This window comes from Drosophila suzukii, chromosome 3 (genome assembly GCF_043229965.1).
Source record: "Drosophila suzukii chromosome 3, CBGP_Dsuzu_IsoJpt1.0, whole genome shotgun sequence".
Lineage (NCBI taxonomy): Eukaryota > Metazoa > Arthropoda > Insecta > Diptera > Drosophilidae > Drosophila > Drosophila suzukii.
In genome coordinates this window covers 61,124,950-61,144,953 of record NC_092082.1, presented here as the reverse complement: position 1 = coordinate 61,144,953, position 20,004 = coordinate 61,124,950, and the positions used below count along the sequence as shown (strand labels likewise).

The 20,004-nt window shown below is 35.4% G+C and overlaps 2 protein-coding genes and 1 long non-coding RNA gene across 4 annotated transcripts in view; 1 reads left to right on the top strand and 2 right to left on the bottom strand.

The window, feature by feature from the left end:
• LOC118878561 (uncharacterized) overlaps positions 1-20,004 on the bottom strand; it is a 109,095-nt gene that overhangs the window by 79,150 nt on the left and 9,941 nt on the right. The window lies entirely within an intron of this gene.
• On the bottom strand, positions 252-763 carry LOC139353088 (uncharacterized). The gene is made up of 2 exons (XR_011604221.1): positions 622-763; positions 252-418 (listed from the first exon to the last, which is right to left on the bottom strand). It is a non-coding gene; the product is annotated as an uncharacterized lncRNA (long non-coding RNA).
• On the top strand, positions 1,205-5,950 carry LOC139353087 (uncharacterized). Its single transcript, XM_070996313.1, has 7 exons — positions 1,205-1,567; positions 1,618-1,739; positions 1,798-1,902; positions 2,044-2,256; positions 2,330-2,668; positions 2,762-2,921; positions 2,998-5,950. The coding sequence occupies exons 1-7, from the start codon at positions 1,468-1,470 to the stop codon at positions 3,465-3,467; spliced, it is 1,509 nt and encodes a 502-aa protein (XP_070852414.1). The 5' UTR covers positions 1,205-1,467; the 3' UTR covers positions 3,468-5,950.

Below are 20,004 nucleotides of genomic sequence, written 5' to 3'. Positions count from 1 at the left end.
AAGCATATATCTGGAATGCACCTGGAAGTAACAAACTAAACACATTCTGGGTGTACTCTTTTTTAATGCACCTGGAAGCAACATACTAAACACATTCTGGGTGTATTATTTTTTAATGCACCTGGAAGCAACATACTAAACTCCTTCTGGGTGTACTCTTTTTTAATGCACCTGTAACATGTACCCAGGAATGCACCTAGAAGCATTCAAAAACGAAATATCTGGAAGTTTTCCCCAGGAATACATAAAACTGGATTTCAATTTCATATTTATTTTCATTTCAATATTCAAAAACGCAACTAATTTTTAATCGGAGTAACTCCCCTTCTGTACGGTGCTTTGGTGCTTCCTTCTTGTTTATGTACTTTTGTCATTTACGCAGTTCAGTCCTTGGTGTGCCCATTCATTTTTTGCGATTCTGAAAAATATAAAGCAAATTGAATATGAAATATGTGTATATACATTACAAATATACAATATGTTTATATTGTATGTACAATTTACATACAAATAGTTATTATTTTATTTGTTTAATATGTTTTTAGTTTGAATGTTCAGTGTACATGTACTGTGTTATTTTATTGTGTTCATATTGAACTAAATTATCTACACTTTACTTACCTGTGAAAATATTGATGTAAAATTGGTGGCAGAAAGCAACAAACTTTTTCAAAACACGTGGCACGAACTTCACTTTTCAGAACTAAAAATGCAACTGACGAGAAATGCAAGAGACAAGAAAAACCGCTTGCTTCCTTGCATGTTCCCTTTTGTCTTTATTATTTGTTTGTCAAGAGAACAGTTCCGAAAAAAGACGATTGTAAAAAAAATGCGCATCGGCAACCTTCGGGTTTGAGTTTGGTTTTTTTACATTCCCACTAAAATGCACCTGGATGCACTATATTGAAATACACCCAGATGGCACCCAAAAGACTGCCCCCAGCACGCACATTTTGCTGGGTAAATTTGCATGCGTGCTGTTTTGCGTAAAAAAGATACGACCCAGAACTATTTCTTTCGGAATACGTTCCCGAAACGGGTGTTTGGGCATGCTTCTGGATGCATTATTCTGAAACACTTCTAGAAGGCACCGCAATAGAATGCACCCAGCACGCACATTTGCCTTGGAAAATTTGCATGCGTGCTGTTTTGCGTAAAAAAGGTACGACCCAGAACTATGTTTTTTTAAAACACGTTCCGCAACTTACGACTGGGGAGTCGCGAGTTTCTGACTTTACTAATACGAACATCTTGCATAGGTAAGTAAAAAACGTAGAAATATATACATTTTTAAAAGTAAAAATACGGCAAAAAAGATTTTATAATAAATAATAACTTTTTGAAACAATCTTTTATTATTAACTTAAATTTTAAAATAATAGCGGAATAAAAATTGTTTGCCCAAATTAATTAATAGGTATTAGATATTATTATTAAAATTCCTTTTTAATTTTCGCTGTCCTAGAAATGGATACTGAAAACAGAATTGATGAAATGGACGACGAAGCCCAGTTAAAAACTTTACTAAAAAGTTTTAACTTGGAGGCAATAACGGAAAATTTAAAATGTGAGTGTTGTATAAGGTGTTTTTATTTAAATATTATAATCTTATTATAGCATGTGGGATTACCTATCGTTCTCTGAAATATATAAATACTGACGACATACGCGATGCTATTTCAAATGTTGGCTTAAGAGCCGAATTCAGAGAAAAACTATTCTTTTGGCGTAAGTCAGAAGTAAGTAAACACCAAATTACATATATAAACATATTTAAAAATATTGACCAATTTCAAGTTTAATATCGATGATAAAACCATTTCTGCGGATTCAAAAGTAAGTGGTTGGTTAAAGGAACAGACGTCGACGGGATCAAGTATTCAGTCTGCTGTGGCGCATTTGGTATGATAATATTTTTATTTTGTTTTTGAATAGTTTGTTTTACATTATTGTCAAACTCCATTTGCATGTTTCAAATTATAATGTATTTATTTCATTATGTTTATTGACAAAGACTAATTAGAAAATATTTGTTTTTTCTAGAATATTTCAAATATTTTGCAACTTTATCCCAAAGGACAAGGGCTTCTCCACTATTATGAAACAAAAAACGTTTTAACAAATGTTCACCGGGAGGATCTAATTTCCGTAATAGTTGAGCACGCCATTGCAACGGAGTTCCAAATAAGAACTTCTGAATTCCCCCTAATTGTAGACCAAATTGTTTCTATTTTTCCAACTGAAAGTGAGGTCAGGGTAAGTGAAACGCCATATAAATTATGCTTTTTAATATGAGAATACATTTTTACCATACCAAATGTATTTCCAGGATTTCTATTTTATCCCTCGCAGTGGCAAAAAAAACCCTGCTGGGAAACTATATGCCAAATATACAAATAACAGAACGAAGCGTATAAAACTGGACAGAATATTGGAAGTTCCTGTTAAGGACCAGACAAAAAGTCAAAAGTGGAACCTGCTAGATTTTGAAGAAACTTTGTACTTAGCTGACAAAACAGAATTAATGAGGGAGATCTCAGACTGGAAGCTCGTCTTAGAAAAATGGAATAAAACCCATCTTACTCGGCGTAAGGATGTTAAAACTCTGGATGGAGCTGAGTTTTTGAAAGCATGGCCAAAATATGCTGATTCGCGGGCGCCGGAATTGGTAATTTATAATTATAATCAGACTACATTCAGATTTTTATTTTTTTATTATTTTTATTTATTTTTTTGTGCTCTTTTATTGTTTTTTTTTCAGATTCAAATAGATTTTAAACTTTTGTTCCCCGGTAGAGAGGACGCATTATCCGGTAAATGGGAAAATTTTAAGGAAAAAATATCTCTTTACTATGAATCAAATATTCATGGCCCTAGCAGCAAGGAACTGCTAAAGACTTTAACCAAAGCGGAGAATATTGGTAATTTAATATTTTGTTTGAACTCTTTAAAATGAAATCTCTAATTTTCTTTTTTATCTTACTATTTATTTCACAGATTCGACTGATTTTATTTTGACTATTCTGCTACCGTCGGTTTTACCATCGAATACCTGGTTTTCATCAAAAACATCAAGGAGCAGGACAAAATACACATTGCTCGACTCCCAGGAAAGTTTAGTCCTCCGCGTTAACTCTATCGTAGACTATCAGCAAAGAATTGCTGATATAATAAGTAAAAACTATTCAAATTTGGAAACGGTCCAACCTTTTGTGTTCGTAGAAGGCCAGGGTGCAACTTCTTTAAAATCTTTCTTTGTTTACTTTGATAAAACTATTTATAAATTTGATTCATTTATTCAATCCTTAGATATTTGTTTTAAAATATTTAACACGCTGGACTTAAAGTATCCCCCGGCTTCTGAATTATCATGGAATTTTATCCAACAGTATTTTTATAACATATACACCGAATACGATAAAAAATCAGCCAATTTGTCATCCTTGCTAAGTTTCCTAAAAAGTTAAGTTTTAAATATGTATCCTTGTTATAAATGTAACAAAAGCTTTAAAGATGGCGATTTATTAATTAAGCACTTGCAGCTTTACCACTTAATTAAAAAACCATCACTTGATGATCCCTTACAATGTAAGCTTCCCTCATGTAATCAACTGTTTTCTGCATATTTTAATTTTAGAAAACACATACGAAAACCTCACGACATACCATTTTGTGAAACACCCATTGAAACAGCAGTTGAATCAGTTCCAGAAAAATTAAATTTAAGTTTAAATAGTTTTGATTTTGATTTTTGTTTTGATGAACTTAATGATTCACACATTCAACGTATATTCAATTACTTTAAAGAAAATTCGTTTTTGTTTACCCTTCGTTTGCACGAAAAATCTTTTTTACCACGAAACGAAATAGTTAAAGTTCAAAGCATGGTTGCAGAGCTGATAGCTCCTATAGGCATCGCCCTTTACAAAGCTGGCACAAATGCCGAGGCCTTAAAAAAGATTCAAGAATCGATTATTTCTTTCTGCGCGAACCCTTTTGAAACCATACAATCGGAACATACGTTTTTCAAAACATTGAAAATGAAAAAATTGTTTGAAGACCCTAAGCCGTACACAATATCAAATGTTATTGCTCCTACAAATAAAAAGGGCAGAGCTTCTCTCCTTCCTAATAAAGTAGACATAATTATGATGCCTGTAGTTTTTCAAAAAAAGTCATTTTTTGAACTTCCAAATATCTTAAAATTAACTATTCAAAATCAGAAATTTCTAGAGGCATCTAATAATTTTCGTAATTTTGTTAATACAGAGTCTTGGACGAAAAAACTGAAAAACTATAAAGACGATGATATTGTTATACCGTTTTTTTTGTATTTTGACGATTTCCAAACAAATAATCCTATAGGGGCCCATGTATCCTCGATTTGCGGCTGCTACTACTCATTTCCAACGCTGCCTCAGTATTTATTATCCAAACTAGATTTTGTTTTTCCTTTCGCTTACATACCGTCTAATGCTTTTAAGGACATTGAGTACGACATAATATTATACCCTTTATTTCAAACTCTTAAAGAATTGGAAAATGGTGTCAGCATTAAGATTGAAGAGGAAATTAAAACTGTTTATTTTGTCATCGGCCTAATACTGGGCGATAATTTGGGCTTAAACTCACTATTCGGTTTTGTTAAATCTTTTAGAGCTAAGCGGTTCTGCAGGGCATGCAAGCGAACAAACATTGAAACAAAATCTGATTTTGAAGAAAAAAATAAATATCTTAGAAATAAAAAATCATACAGCACAGATGTAAAAGTAAATAACTTTTTAGAAACCGGAATAAAAACCGAATGTATATTTAATGAGCTAAAAAACTTTCATGTTATTGACAATTTTTACTTCGATCTTATGCATGACGTACTAGAAGGGATAGGTGTGTATGGAATTTGTCAAACTCTAACTGCCTTGATTAAAGATAAAATTTTAAACATTGATTTGATAAACAACCGCAAAAATATGTTTCCATTTGGCGAATTGGATATAAGAAATATTTCACGACCTTTAGATTTAAATAAATTAAGAAAAAATGAACTTAGAATGACCGCCATTGAAAAGCTTTGTTTTGCCAGATTTTTACCGTTAATGATTGCTAATGATATACCTAAAAATAATGATATTTGGATACTGTATACGCTTATGTTAGAAATAATCGATATTTTGTTTCAAAATGTATTCACTACTCATGATTTAAACGTTTTAGAAGGTAAAATTAAATCGCATCATAAGTTATATGTACAACTATATGGTCCTAGTTTAAAACCAAAGCATCATTTCCTCTTACATTACCCTACTGCTATAAAAAAATGTGGTCCAATTAAATATGCATGGGTAATGAGGCTTGAAGCTAAGCATAGAGTGTCAAAAACGTATTTAAGCTCAATAACATCACGAAGAAATCAATGCCGATCAGCAGCCATTAAAGAGTCTGTAAAGTTTGCCAATTTTTTAATGAATTTTAAAAACGGAATTCCCCCTATTTTTGATAAATCTTGTTTTAAAAATGTGAATGTTGAAACTATAGAATCTGTGAATCAATCAAATCGATTTTTGTTCAAAACTAAAAATGTTGAATATGCAGAAAACTTTGTATACAAAGGAATAACTTACAAAACAAATTACTGTTTAGCTATTAAGGTTGGTAATACTCTAAGACTGTTTAAAGTACTTTTTTTCGTTAATGAATTGACAACTGTGTATGTAGCCTGTAATGCTATTGAAGTTAAAACATTCTGCAACCATATGCAGGCATATGAATGCGGAAAAATTAAAAATGTATTAGTTCTTAAACCCATTGAAGAGTTTTCAAGCCATCCAATGCACATGTATGATGTAAATGCTAAAAAATATGTTGTATACAGATCTCTGTAAAATAAGTATAAGTGTAACTGTATTATTTGTACCTTCCAGCAAGCCGTTATGAAAAATGTATGTTTAAATAAAATAAAAAAAAAAACAAAAATAAAATTTTTGTACTAATTTTTTTTAGTGTACCAAAAATATTTGAATACCTATCATATTTAATATTACAATTGGCATATTTTAAATAAATATGTCTAGTATTGAATCTTAATACAACTTATATTGAATTTTAATATTTCGGTTATTCATTTAACTATTAAAATTTTAGAATTTAATATGGTTTCTGTTTATATTAAACACGTGTACTATTTAATTTAATTTTTTAAAATTTAAAATCAAATAGTCATTGTATTAAATATAAATATGCATTGTATTTAATTTAAATATGGCTTATATTTAACTTAAATATTTAAAATATTAAAATCTATTCCGAAAATATTTAAATTTAATATGGAAAAAAAGGTTAATATGCGCATATTGAAATTTAATAAGAACCGCAATGGATGAAAATCAAAGCGAAAAATATTTGGGTTGAATATGAAATATTTGGATTTACTACGTTTTTTTTATCAGTGTAGGCGAGTCGAATAAATCGGTCGACTATATCATACAGCTGTTATAGGAACGATCGAATAATTGATGGGAAAATAATAGGAAAATACTTGTTGCTTTGTTATTTTGGATCTTATTCTTATTTACTCCGATATATAGCATTTCTTAATGTTGAAGAAATATGAATTTAATTAAATAAAAGTCGGATTACTTTGTCATATAGCTGCCTTAGGAAGGATCGGAAGATTAATGTTATAGTATTATAAAAACCGATATATCTCTTTTTCGATAAAACATATTCGCTTGTTAATGGAAATCAAATATTATTGTAATATTTCTGTAATTATTTTTTAGTTCATTAAAAATCGGAAAGGTCTGTACATACATTGCTCCTATAGGAAGGACCTGCAAGGGTATAGAAACTTCGGCTTGCGAAGCTAAGATGTTTACTAAAATTTAGATCGCGGTTCAAAAACGAAATTTCGGTAACATGCTCTAATTGTTCCCCATACGGTTTTTTTTCTCGCCCAGCTAATGTCTCTCTCTCTCCATACAGTAAAAGTACTATTTAGATATTTCGAAACATATATACAATTGACAGATTCTAAAAATTTTATTGCTGGTATACAATTTTTTATTAACATTTATTGGTTCCTTCAATACCTATCGTTTTACCCAAAAGAAATTTTCCCACGCTCGCTCGAGCCCCAACAAAAGCTCATAACCCTAAAATTTGTTGTAAGCCCAAAATGTTAAAGATTTGGAAAAAGTCTTATTGATATTTTGTTTTGTATGTCAATATATTTGTTCCAATTAACTATTTAAATGTGACCTTTCATTAACAAGTTAAGACCCAATAATGTAATCGCCACTAGGTGGCGCTCTGCAATTTGAAAAAAAATTGCTTTGCTGGTGGCATATCTCCCTTGCGCTTAGAGTTTAGTAACAGGTATCTGATAGTCCAGGCATTTTTAATTAAAGGAACTAGTGCAGTACAGTGAGTAATAAGTAATAACAGCACTTTCGTAAAGTTACGGGAGATTATAATACTTAAAGAGCCGGTGAAGTAAACGAAAATACTGGTATGGGTACTTTATTTTATGAGTTTACGAATTATGTTTTCTGTTAGAGAGACGTCGAGTAGAATGCAACCTTATGTTCCAGTAAAACCAAATTATTCGACAAGATTTGCAGCCTGGGTTAAGCTTGCCCCGAGATCGCCATAAAACTGGGCCAACCAAATACATGGTGATGGGTAGAGACGCAAGAAGGTCCCTTATGCATATGAAATGCGCTTTGACAGTGCACTTTGCCGACTTAATTTGAGTGGCGACGTGGCTGCAGCAGCAACATTAGGGCGGGTCGATTTGTATGGGGCCGAAAAAAGTGACAAATCGTATGAGTGGAACATAATCTTTAGAATGTTTAAAGCAATATTTTGTTTGGGGAAAAATATCGTAACGCGCTCCAGATATTTAAAAATTTTAACTAGGAAAGTAGGGACCTAAAATGTTGTAACACAAATGTGCTGTCTACTATATTTTTGCCCAAGAAACAATATTTTTCATTCCCGTTTGGGGAGTTTTAGCGCCATTTTAGGCCATACGTTTGTTTGCCAAAATTGCTTGGAATCCTTCAAAGATTACGTTTTTGGCACCCAAATCGAACCACCCTTTTGCACATATATCCCCGTAGCGAAAAGCTTTAATGATGTCGCTGCATTTTGAAGTCGAGGGTTGGCACTTGAGGAAGGAATCACTTTAATCACACACAACGCCGACAATGCAGACAATGATTTGAGTGTCGCAGTTAAAGACTCTGTTAGTTGATGGTAAAAATAATGATGTTGTTCTCTGGCTCTTGGAAAGCAAGTGCTTAGAACAATGTCGAATTTTCCAACTCGGAGCTCAAAGTTTACGGGTTAAAAAATAACCAATCCTACATAAAAACGGAAAATTTACAAAAGTCGAGAAAGGAAGCTAACTTCGGCGAGCTAAACGATATAGGAGTCCGATTTATAAAAATTAATTTAATTTCAAATAAAAAATGATTTGCTTGTACGTTAAAACATACAAATCCAATCGGGTTTTATATTAATTTTTTATTCATTTTAATTTTGCACATGCGTATTGCATTTGCATATAAAATTGGGTCTTAAACTTTTTAAAACTTAATTAATAGTGTATTTACTTTGTTGTCATAAATTATTTAAATCGGTCCGTTCACTAAAAAGTTGTAATCAAAAAATAATTAATTAACAGCTGATAGGGATGAACGATAGGTGGTGCTTTTTTGTTAGCTGAGTAACGGGTATCTGATAGTCGGGGCCGTCGACTATAGCGTTTTCTTTTGTTTATGGTTACGGAACTATCTGCATTGGTAAATTTTGCCAACCAAATTTTTTTTGTGTGTAGATAACATTTCTTCAGCCCGGACTAAGCTACGGCCGGGAAAGCTAGTACTTAAAATGTTGTATAAAAAATGCGATCGTCACGACTTTATTACCCATTTTTGTCAGAGGCTTATCAAGGGAAAAAGGGAAGAGGCTATTTGGCACGGCAAGTTTGCTGGTTTATGACTGCCACAAACAATGCAAAGCAAGTGAGAAAACGGCATGGCAAGCCAGGAAAAATAATATTTGCTTGAAATTCAATATTTGTTTTATGGGTCTCCTCGTTTGAGTGATGTGCAAAGTATCGATTAGAAGAAAAATAAAACCTTTCCAATTGATCTGTGACAAGCGACTTGGGTCTTTCTTATTTATTTCTCCGAGTGAGTAACCAACTGTGTTAATATTGCTTTTTTTTGTTTTGCCAGTGCCATTATCCATGGTTGCTGTGGTTGCTGCTGTCATCACTCGTGTGTGGCTTAATTTGCGGTTCATTATGCAACTAATTATTAACGGGGCGTTGCATTTTGCGTTTTTCCGTATCTTCATCATTTTTTTGTTCAAATTTCGCTTTATTTATAGACAACACTTGATGGCTGTGTTTACTTATTACATGACTCGTTCCTGGACGGTGATATTCAAGCAGCCGTGTCGTATATATTACAAATCCACTTTGTTGTCACATCAGAAAGCCTGATCTTCTTAAAAACATACTTTTAATATCTTTGAACATACACACAACAAAATTCAGCTATTCAAATTGTATTTCTTGTCACTTTGTTTACTATTTAATGGTTAACCCACAATTAACATAGTTACGTGTGTATTTTGCAATGTGTTGTTTATAAAGCCCAACTGGGTCTTGCGTCTCGTACACCTAGACTCCAAAGAAAAAGGCCTTAAAAGTTAAGACTTTACCCAAAACATAATATATTGTCTAAAGTCTTTAACATACTTTCACACTAGCTGGAAGTCACCTTTAAAAAGTGAAATTTAACAACAAGAAAAAGCGGTATAGTCGAGTGTCTCGATAGTGTCAGATACCTGTTACTCAGCTTTTAAATTGAAAATTGATAAAAGTTAATTAAAAATGTTTAAATGACCGCTTTGAAAATTTGAATACGCATCGAAGATTCGCAAAAAATCGCATTTGGCACACGGGTCTTACCATACGAGAGTATGGTTACAGTGTTACGCGCACAAATTTTCGGGCCTTTTACTGCCTTTAAGTGCTTTTCAACACTGGGCGAACGATCTTCCGTCTTCTTCTTTTTCGCTTTTGTGAGTTAGTTAGAGTGGGCGTGGAAAAGTTTTTTAGGTCAATCGATAGGTATAGACGAGATCAATACATTTCTGTTAAATTTGTTTTCTTATTTTCTGTGGGCGCCACAGTTTTGCGCGGCTTGTGGGCGTTACAGTGGGCGTGGCACATCAGCGTAACAAACTTTCGCTGCGTACGAAGCTAAGGAACCTAAATCTTAAGTACCAACCCTCTTTCTTTGATAGTGACTAGGTTGACGACTAGTCGGCTAGTGATCCTGATCAAGAATATATATACTTTATGGGGTCGGAAACGCTTCCTTCTACCTTTAACCCTATTACTCTACGAGTATCGGGTATAATTACTTCATTTATTTTCCATATAAATTACCATGCTGCCGTGACGTATCTGTGAATTTAGTTAAGAACTTTGCCAATTCTAATGTTTATATTTACATAAAAACAATTTACTAACTGAATTTTATAATTGGATAATTATAAAAATAGTTATTTAACTACAATCAATGGGTTGCGTTTACTCTACCCTTTTTATAGTTACACAACTATTTTTGTAATAACTCTAACGCTTGCGTACTAAGTGAGAATTACTGTTTAATGGGCAAAACTGACAATTTTATGGTTGGGGACCGTTTTACTATTATATTGGTCAATTTTACCAATAGTTTCTTTTGGGTGTAGTAAGCAAGAGCAGCAGCTGTTACAACCCAAGACTAATTAGTAAATGTTATTCGTTTTGCGATTTGTATTAATGTTTGTATATAATTTATTGCGATTCCGGATTTTGCGGCTATTTAAAATGGTTTCCTGGCGAACACTCAAAGTTCGATTCGGCAACGCGTGTACTGGTTCGATACTGGCAATACGAATACAATAGTGAAAAAAGAAAAAAAAAAAGAAGGAAAGAAAGAAATATCAACATAATAAAAATCGTCATGAATTTTATATAAAAGTGAATTTTTAAACCTATAACAATTGGGATCAATTCAAGTTTATATTCCTTCCTAATTTCTCTCCATTCTACACTACTATCTAACAAATAAATATGTTGACGTTATTAAGTTTTCAAATGTATAAGTATTTTCAGAGCCGTCATAAAACTAGTAATGAATTTTTAACGTGGTGCTTTTGGTTGAACACATATCCCCTTATTTGTGGCGTTATCGTGCGGCTTTTTGTGGTTGTTTGCGGAAGTGCGCATAAATAAAAGTTCGTTTATTACACTTTTGCGGCATTTCGGCAATTTTTTGAGACTAGAACGCGTCTCACGCATTTTTCTAATAGCTGGCACGCTTTAACGGCGATGCCAGCTATTAGATATGGACCAATAAAGAATACGACCTTTTGCCTGACCATAAATACAAAGTGGGAGATATATGCTTGACCATTACTCTGACTGGCCCAATAAGTAAATAAACCTAAAGAGTGCATCGCGTCGAAATAATTGGGTTTTTCTCTTGTTTGGATATAAATATTCTAAGCACGTTGCACACTAAAAGAGTTGAATGTGAAACCGAGACGAACACGTCGAAGATGAAACATTCGTCAATTATGCAAAGTGCATTGAACTATCTGGCGACCCTTAGGGAAAAATATCTTCTAGTGAATCGTCAGTGCATTAAAAACAAAGATTTTTCTAACTGCAGTTAATTCAGTTATATTCGTTAGTTGGTTGTAGCAAACTCCTGTCACTTTTAATGTGAAAAACTAACTAAATAAGAACGCAAGATTGGATTGCCTACCTATTTTTTTCTGCACGAGTGTAGTTGGATAACCTTTTGACTCAATCTTTCCGAAAAAACAGAACAAGTAGGGACCGGAAACAACACTGTGTTACAAAATTTGACCTTTAAATATTTAGCTTAATGGATGGTAAAAAATCGTATTCGCTTTGAGAGCCCATTTTAAAATGTGTTTGCCAAAAAATTGCCCTACACAAGGATTTTAAGAAAAAGGACCTCAAAGTTGAAAAGTGCTGTTATTTGTTTTTTTATAAGCTGCAGATTCTTGGTTTGTTAATAAAAAAATAAACAAACAATAATTTTATAATTTTTTTATTAGTACCCCCGCCATTTATGTTTATAATTGTCTTGGTGTCATTTATCTTATACAATTCGTCGAATAGTATTATTATAATCAATAAAATTTAAAAAGATAAAATTACATTAAACAAAAAAACCAACTTCTAAATATAAACGGCGATGGCACTCCTATTATGTTGACCGCAGCTGTATGTCTATGAAAATGTCTTCTTTCGTTTATAGCTCCCTTCAACAAATTCTACAATTATTTTGAGTAGGGGGCTTGAAAGATAAAGAGTGGCATTTTTCAAATGCTTTGACGAACTATCGACCCAAGAATTAGTTCGACTGTAATTGCGTTTGAAATATAGCAAAAACAGATTTCTTCCAACTTTGACATTCATTTTCTCTAAATCCTTGGCCAGGGGAACTTTTTGGTATGCACAGTTTAAAATGGCGATTCAAGGCGAATCAAATTATCTTACAGCCATCGGAGTAAATTTTTGATGCTAACAGTGTAAATAATATTAATATACTTTTTTCCAAGCAAAAAAAACATGGCTAAAGAACAATCCTAAAAAAAGAGGCAACTATACCAGTATATTACTTATGAATCAATTCAATATTCTGACTTTTTTTCAAATATTATTATTATTTTATTATTTTAATTTATTATTATATACTATTTGAGTTTAATATAAATAAATTATTTGTTGTGCTTTATTTAAAATCTTAAAATAATGATTATTCTATGAGTTTTATTTAAAATAAAACTATACGTTGAGTTTTATTTTTTTTGATTGAAAATAAAATTCGATTTCCAATTTCTACTTATTAAGGACCGATGCCTGTGAAAATGATCAGAAAATAACTAAGTCGACTACGGCCAACACTTTGAGATTAATGATAATTAATCTGCAGCTCCACAGCTAAATGACTACCTTATAAATCCCCTACGGCGACGGTGGATGCAAGCGCGAGGAAGTTAACTTCGGCAAGCCGAAGTTTGTATACCCTTGCACGGACATGGCTAAATCGACTCGTCTAGTGATGATGATCAAGAATATATATACTTTATGGGGTCGGAAAAGTCTTTTTCACTGCGTTGCAAACTTCTGACTGAAATCATAATACCCTCTGCAAGGGTATAATGAAAGAATCTTACGATTATATCATATAGCTGCCATATGAACGGTCAAATGATTAATGGGAAAATAGAGAAAAATAATTATTGCTTTTTTATTTATGATCATATTCTCCTTTACTTCAGCATGAAGCAATTTTTAATAATTAAGAGTTATGATTTCAATTAAAGAGAAATCGGATTACTATAAAAAGGATTAAGATTCCGGCTCAAAAAAGAAATTTCGGTAACATGCTCGGATTGTTTCCCGAAGTGATGTTTTGAAACATATATACAGTTGCCATTAGTGACTCGTATGTTTCGTTTTGTGAGTAAGATCACAGCTGAGATCGAAATTCATGCAGGGCTCTATTAAGCATGCAGATGTTTGAGATTCTGGCGCAACGCAGTGGCACTTAATGTTTTAATGCTCGGACTTTTTACTGTTAACAAATTTGCTGATTTTCTTACAGTGAGCTGACATTTTCCATATGCCCGCTAAATGAGAGGCTACGGTCCTCTGATGTCGAATATTGGTAACACCTTTTGGTGCTGAAATATAAAATCTATCGCCTCTGATAGCCTTCAACCAGTAAGAAAATTTTGTCGAATGGCTCATTTAAGAGCGAATCAGATATCGCCGGAAATCACCAACAATTCGGACATTGGTCGCCCATAACTTGTGCACTTGATCTTGCACCCAGATCTTTGTGAAGAATAGACATATTTTGATGTCAAATGGATTTATACATGAAGCGTTTCCATTTTTTCCCTTCACTGAACGCTAATTTGCATACATTTCCCTCGGAACCAAAAAATTCTGGCACTTTGTAACTTTTCTTCCTCTGGTCTAGTTTGTAAACATTTGTTGTGCAGATTTATGGCTGGATATGTGGAACCGCATTACCACGTGAGCGAAGCTAAAAATAAAAAACCAAGCCAAAAAAACTAAAGAGAGCAGAGGATGGAATTTGATTTAAGGCCTTACACTGCATGTAGGATGTTTTCATATTGGATATGCTCCGTGCATGTGCATATGCCACTACCATATACCCTATAAGTTGGAAATAAATATACTACATTGTTATTTGTTATATAAAATTACAAAAACTGTAATAGGGTATCGAAAATTGAATAAAGCCTTGTACCTTATACATTAAAGACGCTGAGTTTAACAATTTCTTTCCTTTCTTCTAGATTAGGATTTCTAGAACATTTCATGAACTGTGTACTCATAAATGTACCTGCGAATACGGAAAGGGTAAGTCCCTTAAATCCAAGCCGTGTAATTGCTTGTTTGGCAAGTGTAAGTTACACCATTGCACATTCGGCTAGACATTGTGGCGCAATGTAGTTCAAGGCAGCCGAATACTTAGCCTATAAGCCTTGTGCTGGGATTTCCTCCACCTTGGAAGACCTACCTGCCCAGAGCCCCCCTGCTTCCATTCTCATTCTGGGCACTCACTTAGCAGAGCATTTTCACCTGCGATGCGTTTATAATGGAAGGCGGGAAGGTATGAAAAGCTGCGAGCGACACATCGCGTATACGCCACGTTGTGCATAGTGGTTTGGAGGATGAGCAGGTGGGCGGGGGAAGGAGCATTGCGTGTTTGTTTTTTGCGTATGCATATTCCACTTGCTGGCTTTCCTGCTTTTCATGTTGTCTCATTCATTTGTTTGACGACTTTTGTTTGCTGGCAATCAGCCAAGGCTAATAAAAGAACAAAATAAGCCAAATAAAACGCTTCAACAACTAGTTTCAGTTGAATTGTGTTGACTAAATAGCATTTTATTCTATTTAAGGCTCCGTCAGTTAGATTAAATTGAGAACTCTAGCCTTGTGGTTCCTGAGAAAGGGAAAGTAATGGAAATTGATTGAACTGTGTGACTAGAGACTCTTTGTGGGAATTAACAAAGTATCTTTAGGTAGGGTTACTATTCTTGCCAGTTTTCCTAGTAGTTGTAAAGGTTGCCTCAGGATGAGGAGCTGCTGTTTCGCGACAAATAAAAGTATTGCCAGTACGCGATACACAAGATACGTTGTGATTAGCGATCTCTTCCTTCTACCCAGTTATGAGAACGACGGGTGGAATCCTCTAGTGCCTTAGCTCTTTCGGCGATGGGGTGGGTCTGTGTGCCGTCTCTAACTGTCCATACATACTTTAATTTTTAGGATTCCTACAGAAACCACTTTATAGACTTAACATTGAAAAGAAACGAAGAAAAGAAAAAAAAAAGAGAGAGCCAAATTTAAATATACTACTGACAGGCTAACGTTTCACAAGGTCTTAGCTGATATTCGACACTGGCTTTCTCTACCCACCCAACCATAACCTTTTCGGCTATTTGACGAAGATACCCAAGAGATACTTCCGATTCATAATTTAAGTTGCCATGTCAATTCAGGAAACAACACACCTTTAGCCGTTCATGATTTTCTTCAAGGTATTATACATATTTATTTGCAAAGGGGCGTTTGTTGATTTAACATTTTCTTTCTTTCCGATAGGTAGTATTTCATTATCGTTAGTTGAATCTGATTCATTAGTGTCTACCGACACCAGAAAATTTAACAAGATTTCTTACGTATGTACAAAGTATTTGTTCGCCGGATTAAATGTATGGAATTGGATATCGGCAACATTCTTGGGACTTACAACTAAGTATTTATTCCTATAACTGCATTATTAAGCGCTTACAAACCAAGGTTCGAAGATTTGAGTGATATGGTGGCTAAACAGCATTACGATTCGGTTTTGGGTCATTATTTTTCTTGGGGGGGTTCGGAGTTATTAATATTGTGGAACCGAGCGAATCTCGTTTTTTAATTCGCACGAGATTAATGATACATTTGGGTTTGTTTCTTTCTTTAGGGTAGAATACTTTTTAGGTAATAATCTTTATAAGCTTGTAAGCGGTCACCAAGCTCTCGGTATATATACGCAAAACAGAAAACTAATAAAGCTCCCGATCGGAGCTTACACCACGTGTGGGAAAACACACGAGAGATTGGATCGACTTACAAATAGATCACAAAATAGGTGTGCAAGGGCGCATAACTATGACTCACATGGTTAAACTTCCAGCGTTGAAAGGCCTTCCAGCGTGATAGTGATGAGACGGTGTTGTTGTTAGCTGTGAATTCTATTTTGGCATCTACACTAATAAAGATTATATGGGCAAACGATGATTTTGGTTCAGCGATGGTCGGGTTCCACAAATTATTAATTTCCGCAACCACTACTCTTAAAATATTTTTCTTTGTTAGAATGCTACGTAGAGTTAGAAGAGTCTCTGTTCTTCAGGGGTCAGTCGCGGTTCCTAGGGGGGTAGTCAATCGACTCGCTGTTCTGCTTCGAATCTGCTACGGTATTCCTCCGGGGCGTTAATAGATGGGACTGCCTTGACTGCCGGTATTTGGTGGGGACGGATAAGACCTCCCAGACCCGTAAAATCCCTACGCCAGACGACTAATACTGGCTCATGAGATGGTTGGCTTTAGCCTTTTAGTGTTAGCAAGCCGCTGGCGTATTGGAGCTTGAGCCCGGGCAGCCCTCGAACTGCCAAGAAAGCTGATTTAGTTTAGAATACGAATATACCAAAAAGGTGGCCCATACCTATGATCTAAGAGGTTTTTCCAGGAAGTGAAAATAAAGCAGCAGCGGAAGAGATCTTCCGGAAATGTTTCCACTACCCAGCACGTGTTTGGGGCACATGAGATTATGCCATTCCCGAACGGACTGCAATCTGCCACATCCGATAGGAAATTCTCTTTCACTTATGCAAAAACGATCATGGTTTGGGTTTTGTGCAATTTAATTGGCGTGCTATACTTTATCAATGGCGCGTCGACTTAACCTGGTAGCGTTTTTTTTTTTTTTAAGATCAATTAGACGACGGTCGGAGAAGAATACTTTTGCGGGTTGTGAAAGAGACTGATTGCATCCGCGTGGGCGTTTATATACCGAAAATTTCCAGACTCTCAAGCTTTCTTTCTTGGAACGTCATGGAAATTTGAACCCAGTTGGCGGCACTGAACAATGCAGCTGATACGCAAAAGCTAAGCTAAGATTACCCCTCGCTGCCGTAAAGTATACTTTAATAGGGGTTTGCGAAAACTATTGTTTTTGGTTTTTCTGGCAGAAAAATGATAGGCGGGCATTCCGTTCAGAATGACGACCATTACACCACCCGATAATATTTCTTATTTAGATGCAATATTAGCGGGAATTAGCTCCGAATGTCCTTGGCATGATAAGTTCCTACCTCTTTTCCTTGCAAGTTTTCAAGTTGGTAATAACAATTTCCAAGTTTTTTTCTAATCCTACATTTCACAAATTGAGGACCTAACTTTGCGTTAAAATTCTGTACGAATTTACTCTGAGCAAAATTTCGACGATACACTTCCTGTCCTTCCCGGAACGATGTCGGCTTTGCCCGCAAATTGTATTGCCGGACGTTGCGATCATAGGCACGACGGATATTGGCTTGAATATCTTTTCGCAAAAGAGCTAGGTTATCTGATCGAGATATAGGTACTATAGGTTCCTCCAAAAGCGATAAGTCTTTGAGTAGCTTATAATCGGAGCCGTGCGTTATCATATCCAGTCCGAATAAAGCACGGTATGGGGAACATCCTAACGATTGATGCAAAGATGATCTCAAGGAACAGGTTATACTAGTAATGTGCATGTCCCACTCGGTTTGATCGTTTTTTAAGTACGAACGGACCGCAGCTAATAGGGAACGATTTACCCGCTCGGCCGCATTACTTTGTGGCGAGTAAAGCGCGGTATATATGTGGTTTATGCCTAATTCGGTAATAAAAGCGTTAAATTCCGATGCCTTAAATTGTGTACCGTTGTCGCTTACTATAGTTTCGGGAACGCCTACACTGTGAAACACCTGTTTTAGTAGAAACTCTATTATTGCCGCCGACGTAAATTTTTTCAATGGTTGGAGCCAGGGATATTTGCTAAAATGGTCCAGTACTATTAATAGACCAACATGCCCCTGTTTACTACGCGGGTAAGGGCCTAGCAGATCGATATACAGACGTTGAAATGGTCTGTACGTTGGACAGTGCTCACCCATTGGGGGGCGTAAAGTATAGTTAGGCGCCTTGTTCTCCTTACAGGCGTCACAAGATCGAATATAGTCTCTAACATCTTTTGATAAGCATGGCCAAAATAAATTTCGACGTATCTTTGCTATGGTCTTTTGCATTCCCGCATGAGAGGAAGTAACGCTATCGTGGGCTTGTCGGAGAACCTCTTCTCTTAAGGTTTCGGGAACCCATAGTTTCCATGCCTGTTTATCTTGCATTTCGTTTCCATCTGCATGTTCGGTACGAATATACAGAAATTGATCTACTATTTTAACGTCTGGGAATTTATCTAAATTGTTCGTAAACTTGGTTTTTAACGCCGTGTATGTGTCTTCCTGAAAAGCCTCGGAGCTTAGGTCTATTATGGGGGCCATATCTATTGCCGAGATTTCGTTTTCACATAGCCTAGATAACGCGTCAGGAACAACATGGTCTTTTCCTTTGCGATGTGAAAAAGTGAATTTAAATTGTTGCAAGCGAAAAATCCACCGAGCAAGTCTGCCAGACACGTTTTGCTGCCTCATAAGCCAAAGTAAGCTTGAATGGTCAGTAACTACTTCAAATTCTTGTAATTCTAGATAGCAACGAAACTTTTCAATAGCTAATACTACAGCCAAACACTCGCGCTCGGTTACACTATAGTTGCGTTGCGAACGACTCAGTTTTTTCGACATGAATGCGATGGGCTTTTCAGCATCCTCTTCTGACAGTTGAACCAGCACGGCACCAATGCCAAAGTCGCTAGCATCACAGTGAAGATAACATTTTTTATCAAAGTTCGGATTTGTTAACACGGGAGCCGAGGTCAAAATGGATTTTAACTTATCCATTGCTACTTGGGCTTCTGCAGGCCAGCAAAACTTTACCTTTTTAGAAAGCACATCTGTGATTGGGCAGGTGAGGTCAGCAAAATTACGTATGAATCGTCGATACCACCCACAAACTCCGAGAAATCCGCGAACTTGTTTAAGGTTTTTTGGCGATGGCCAATTTATAATACACGAAATTTTGGACGGGTCGGTGCAGATACCTCCACTACCAATGACATATCCTAAATAGTTGATGCTTGTTACCCCAAATTCACTCTTGTCTATATTAAGAGTAAGATTGGCCTTGCGGAATTCCTCTGCAAGCCGAACCAATACTGACAAATGGGATGCAAAATCTTCCGTAACAACGCAAAGGTCGTCTAGGTAACCAAAGACACAATGGCGAAGATCTGGGGGTATAATCTGATCCATTAAACGACACATTGTGGACGGCGCGTTACATAGGCCGAAAGGCATAACTTTGAACTGGTATAACGGTCGACCAGGCACCGTGAATGCCGTTAAAGGCTTTGATTCTGAGCTGAGCTGGATCTGCCAGTAGGCATCTTTTAAGTCTAGCTTGGAAATGATATTAGCTTTGGGTAACCTCGAAAAAATCCCGTCAATGCTAGGCAAAGGATAAGCATCCTTTTTGGTAGCCTCATTAAGTCTGCGCGCGTCAAGACAAAGTCGAATTTTGTTAGGCTTGACTACCAAACGCATCGGGGAGCTCCACGGGCTCACGGAAGGCTCAATAACATCCAACTGTAGCATACGGTCAATTTCCGCATACAGCAGTTTTTCTACTGCAGGACTTACAGGGTAGAAACGTTGCTTTACTGGTAATGCATT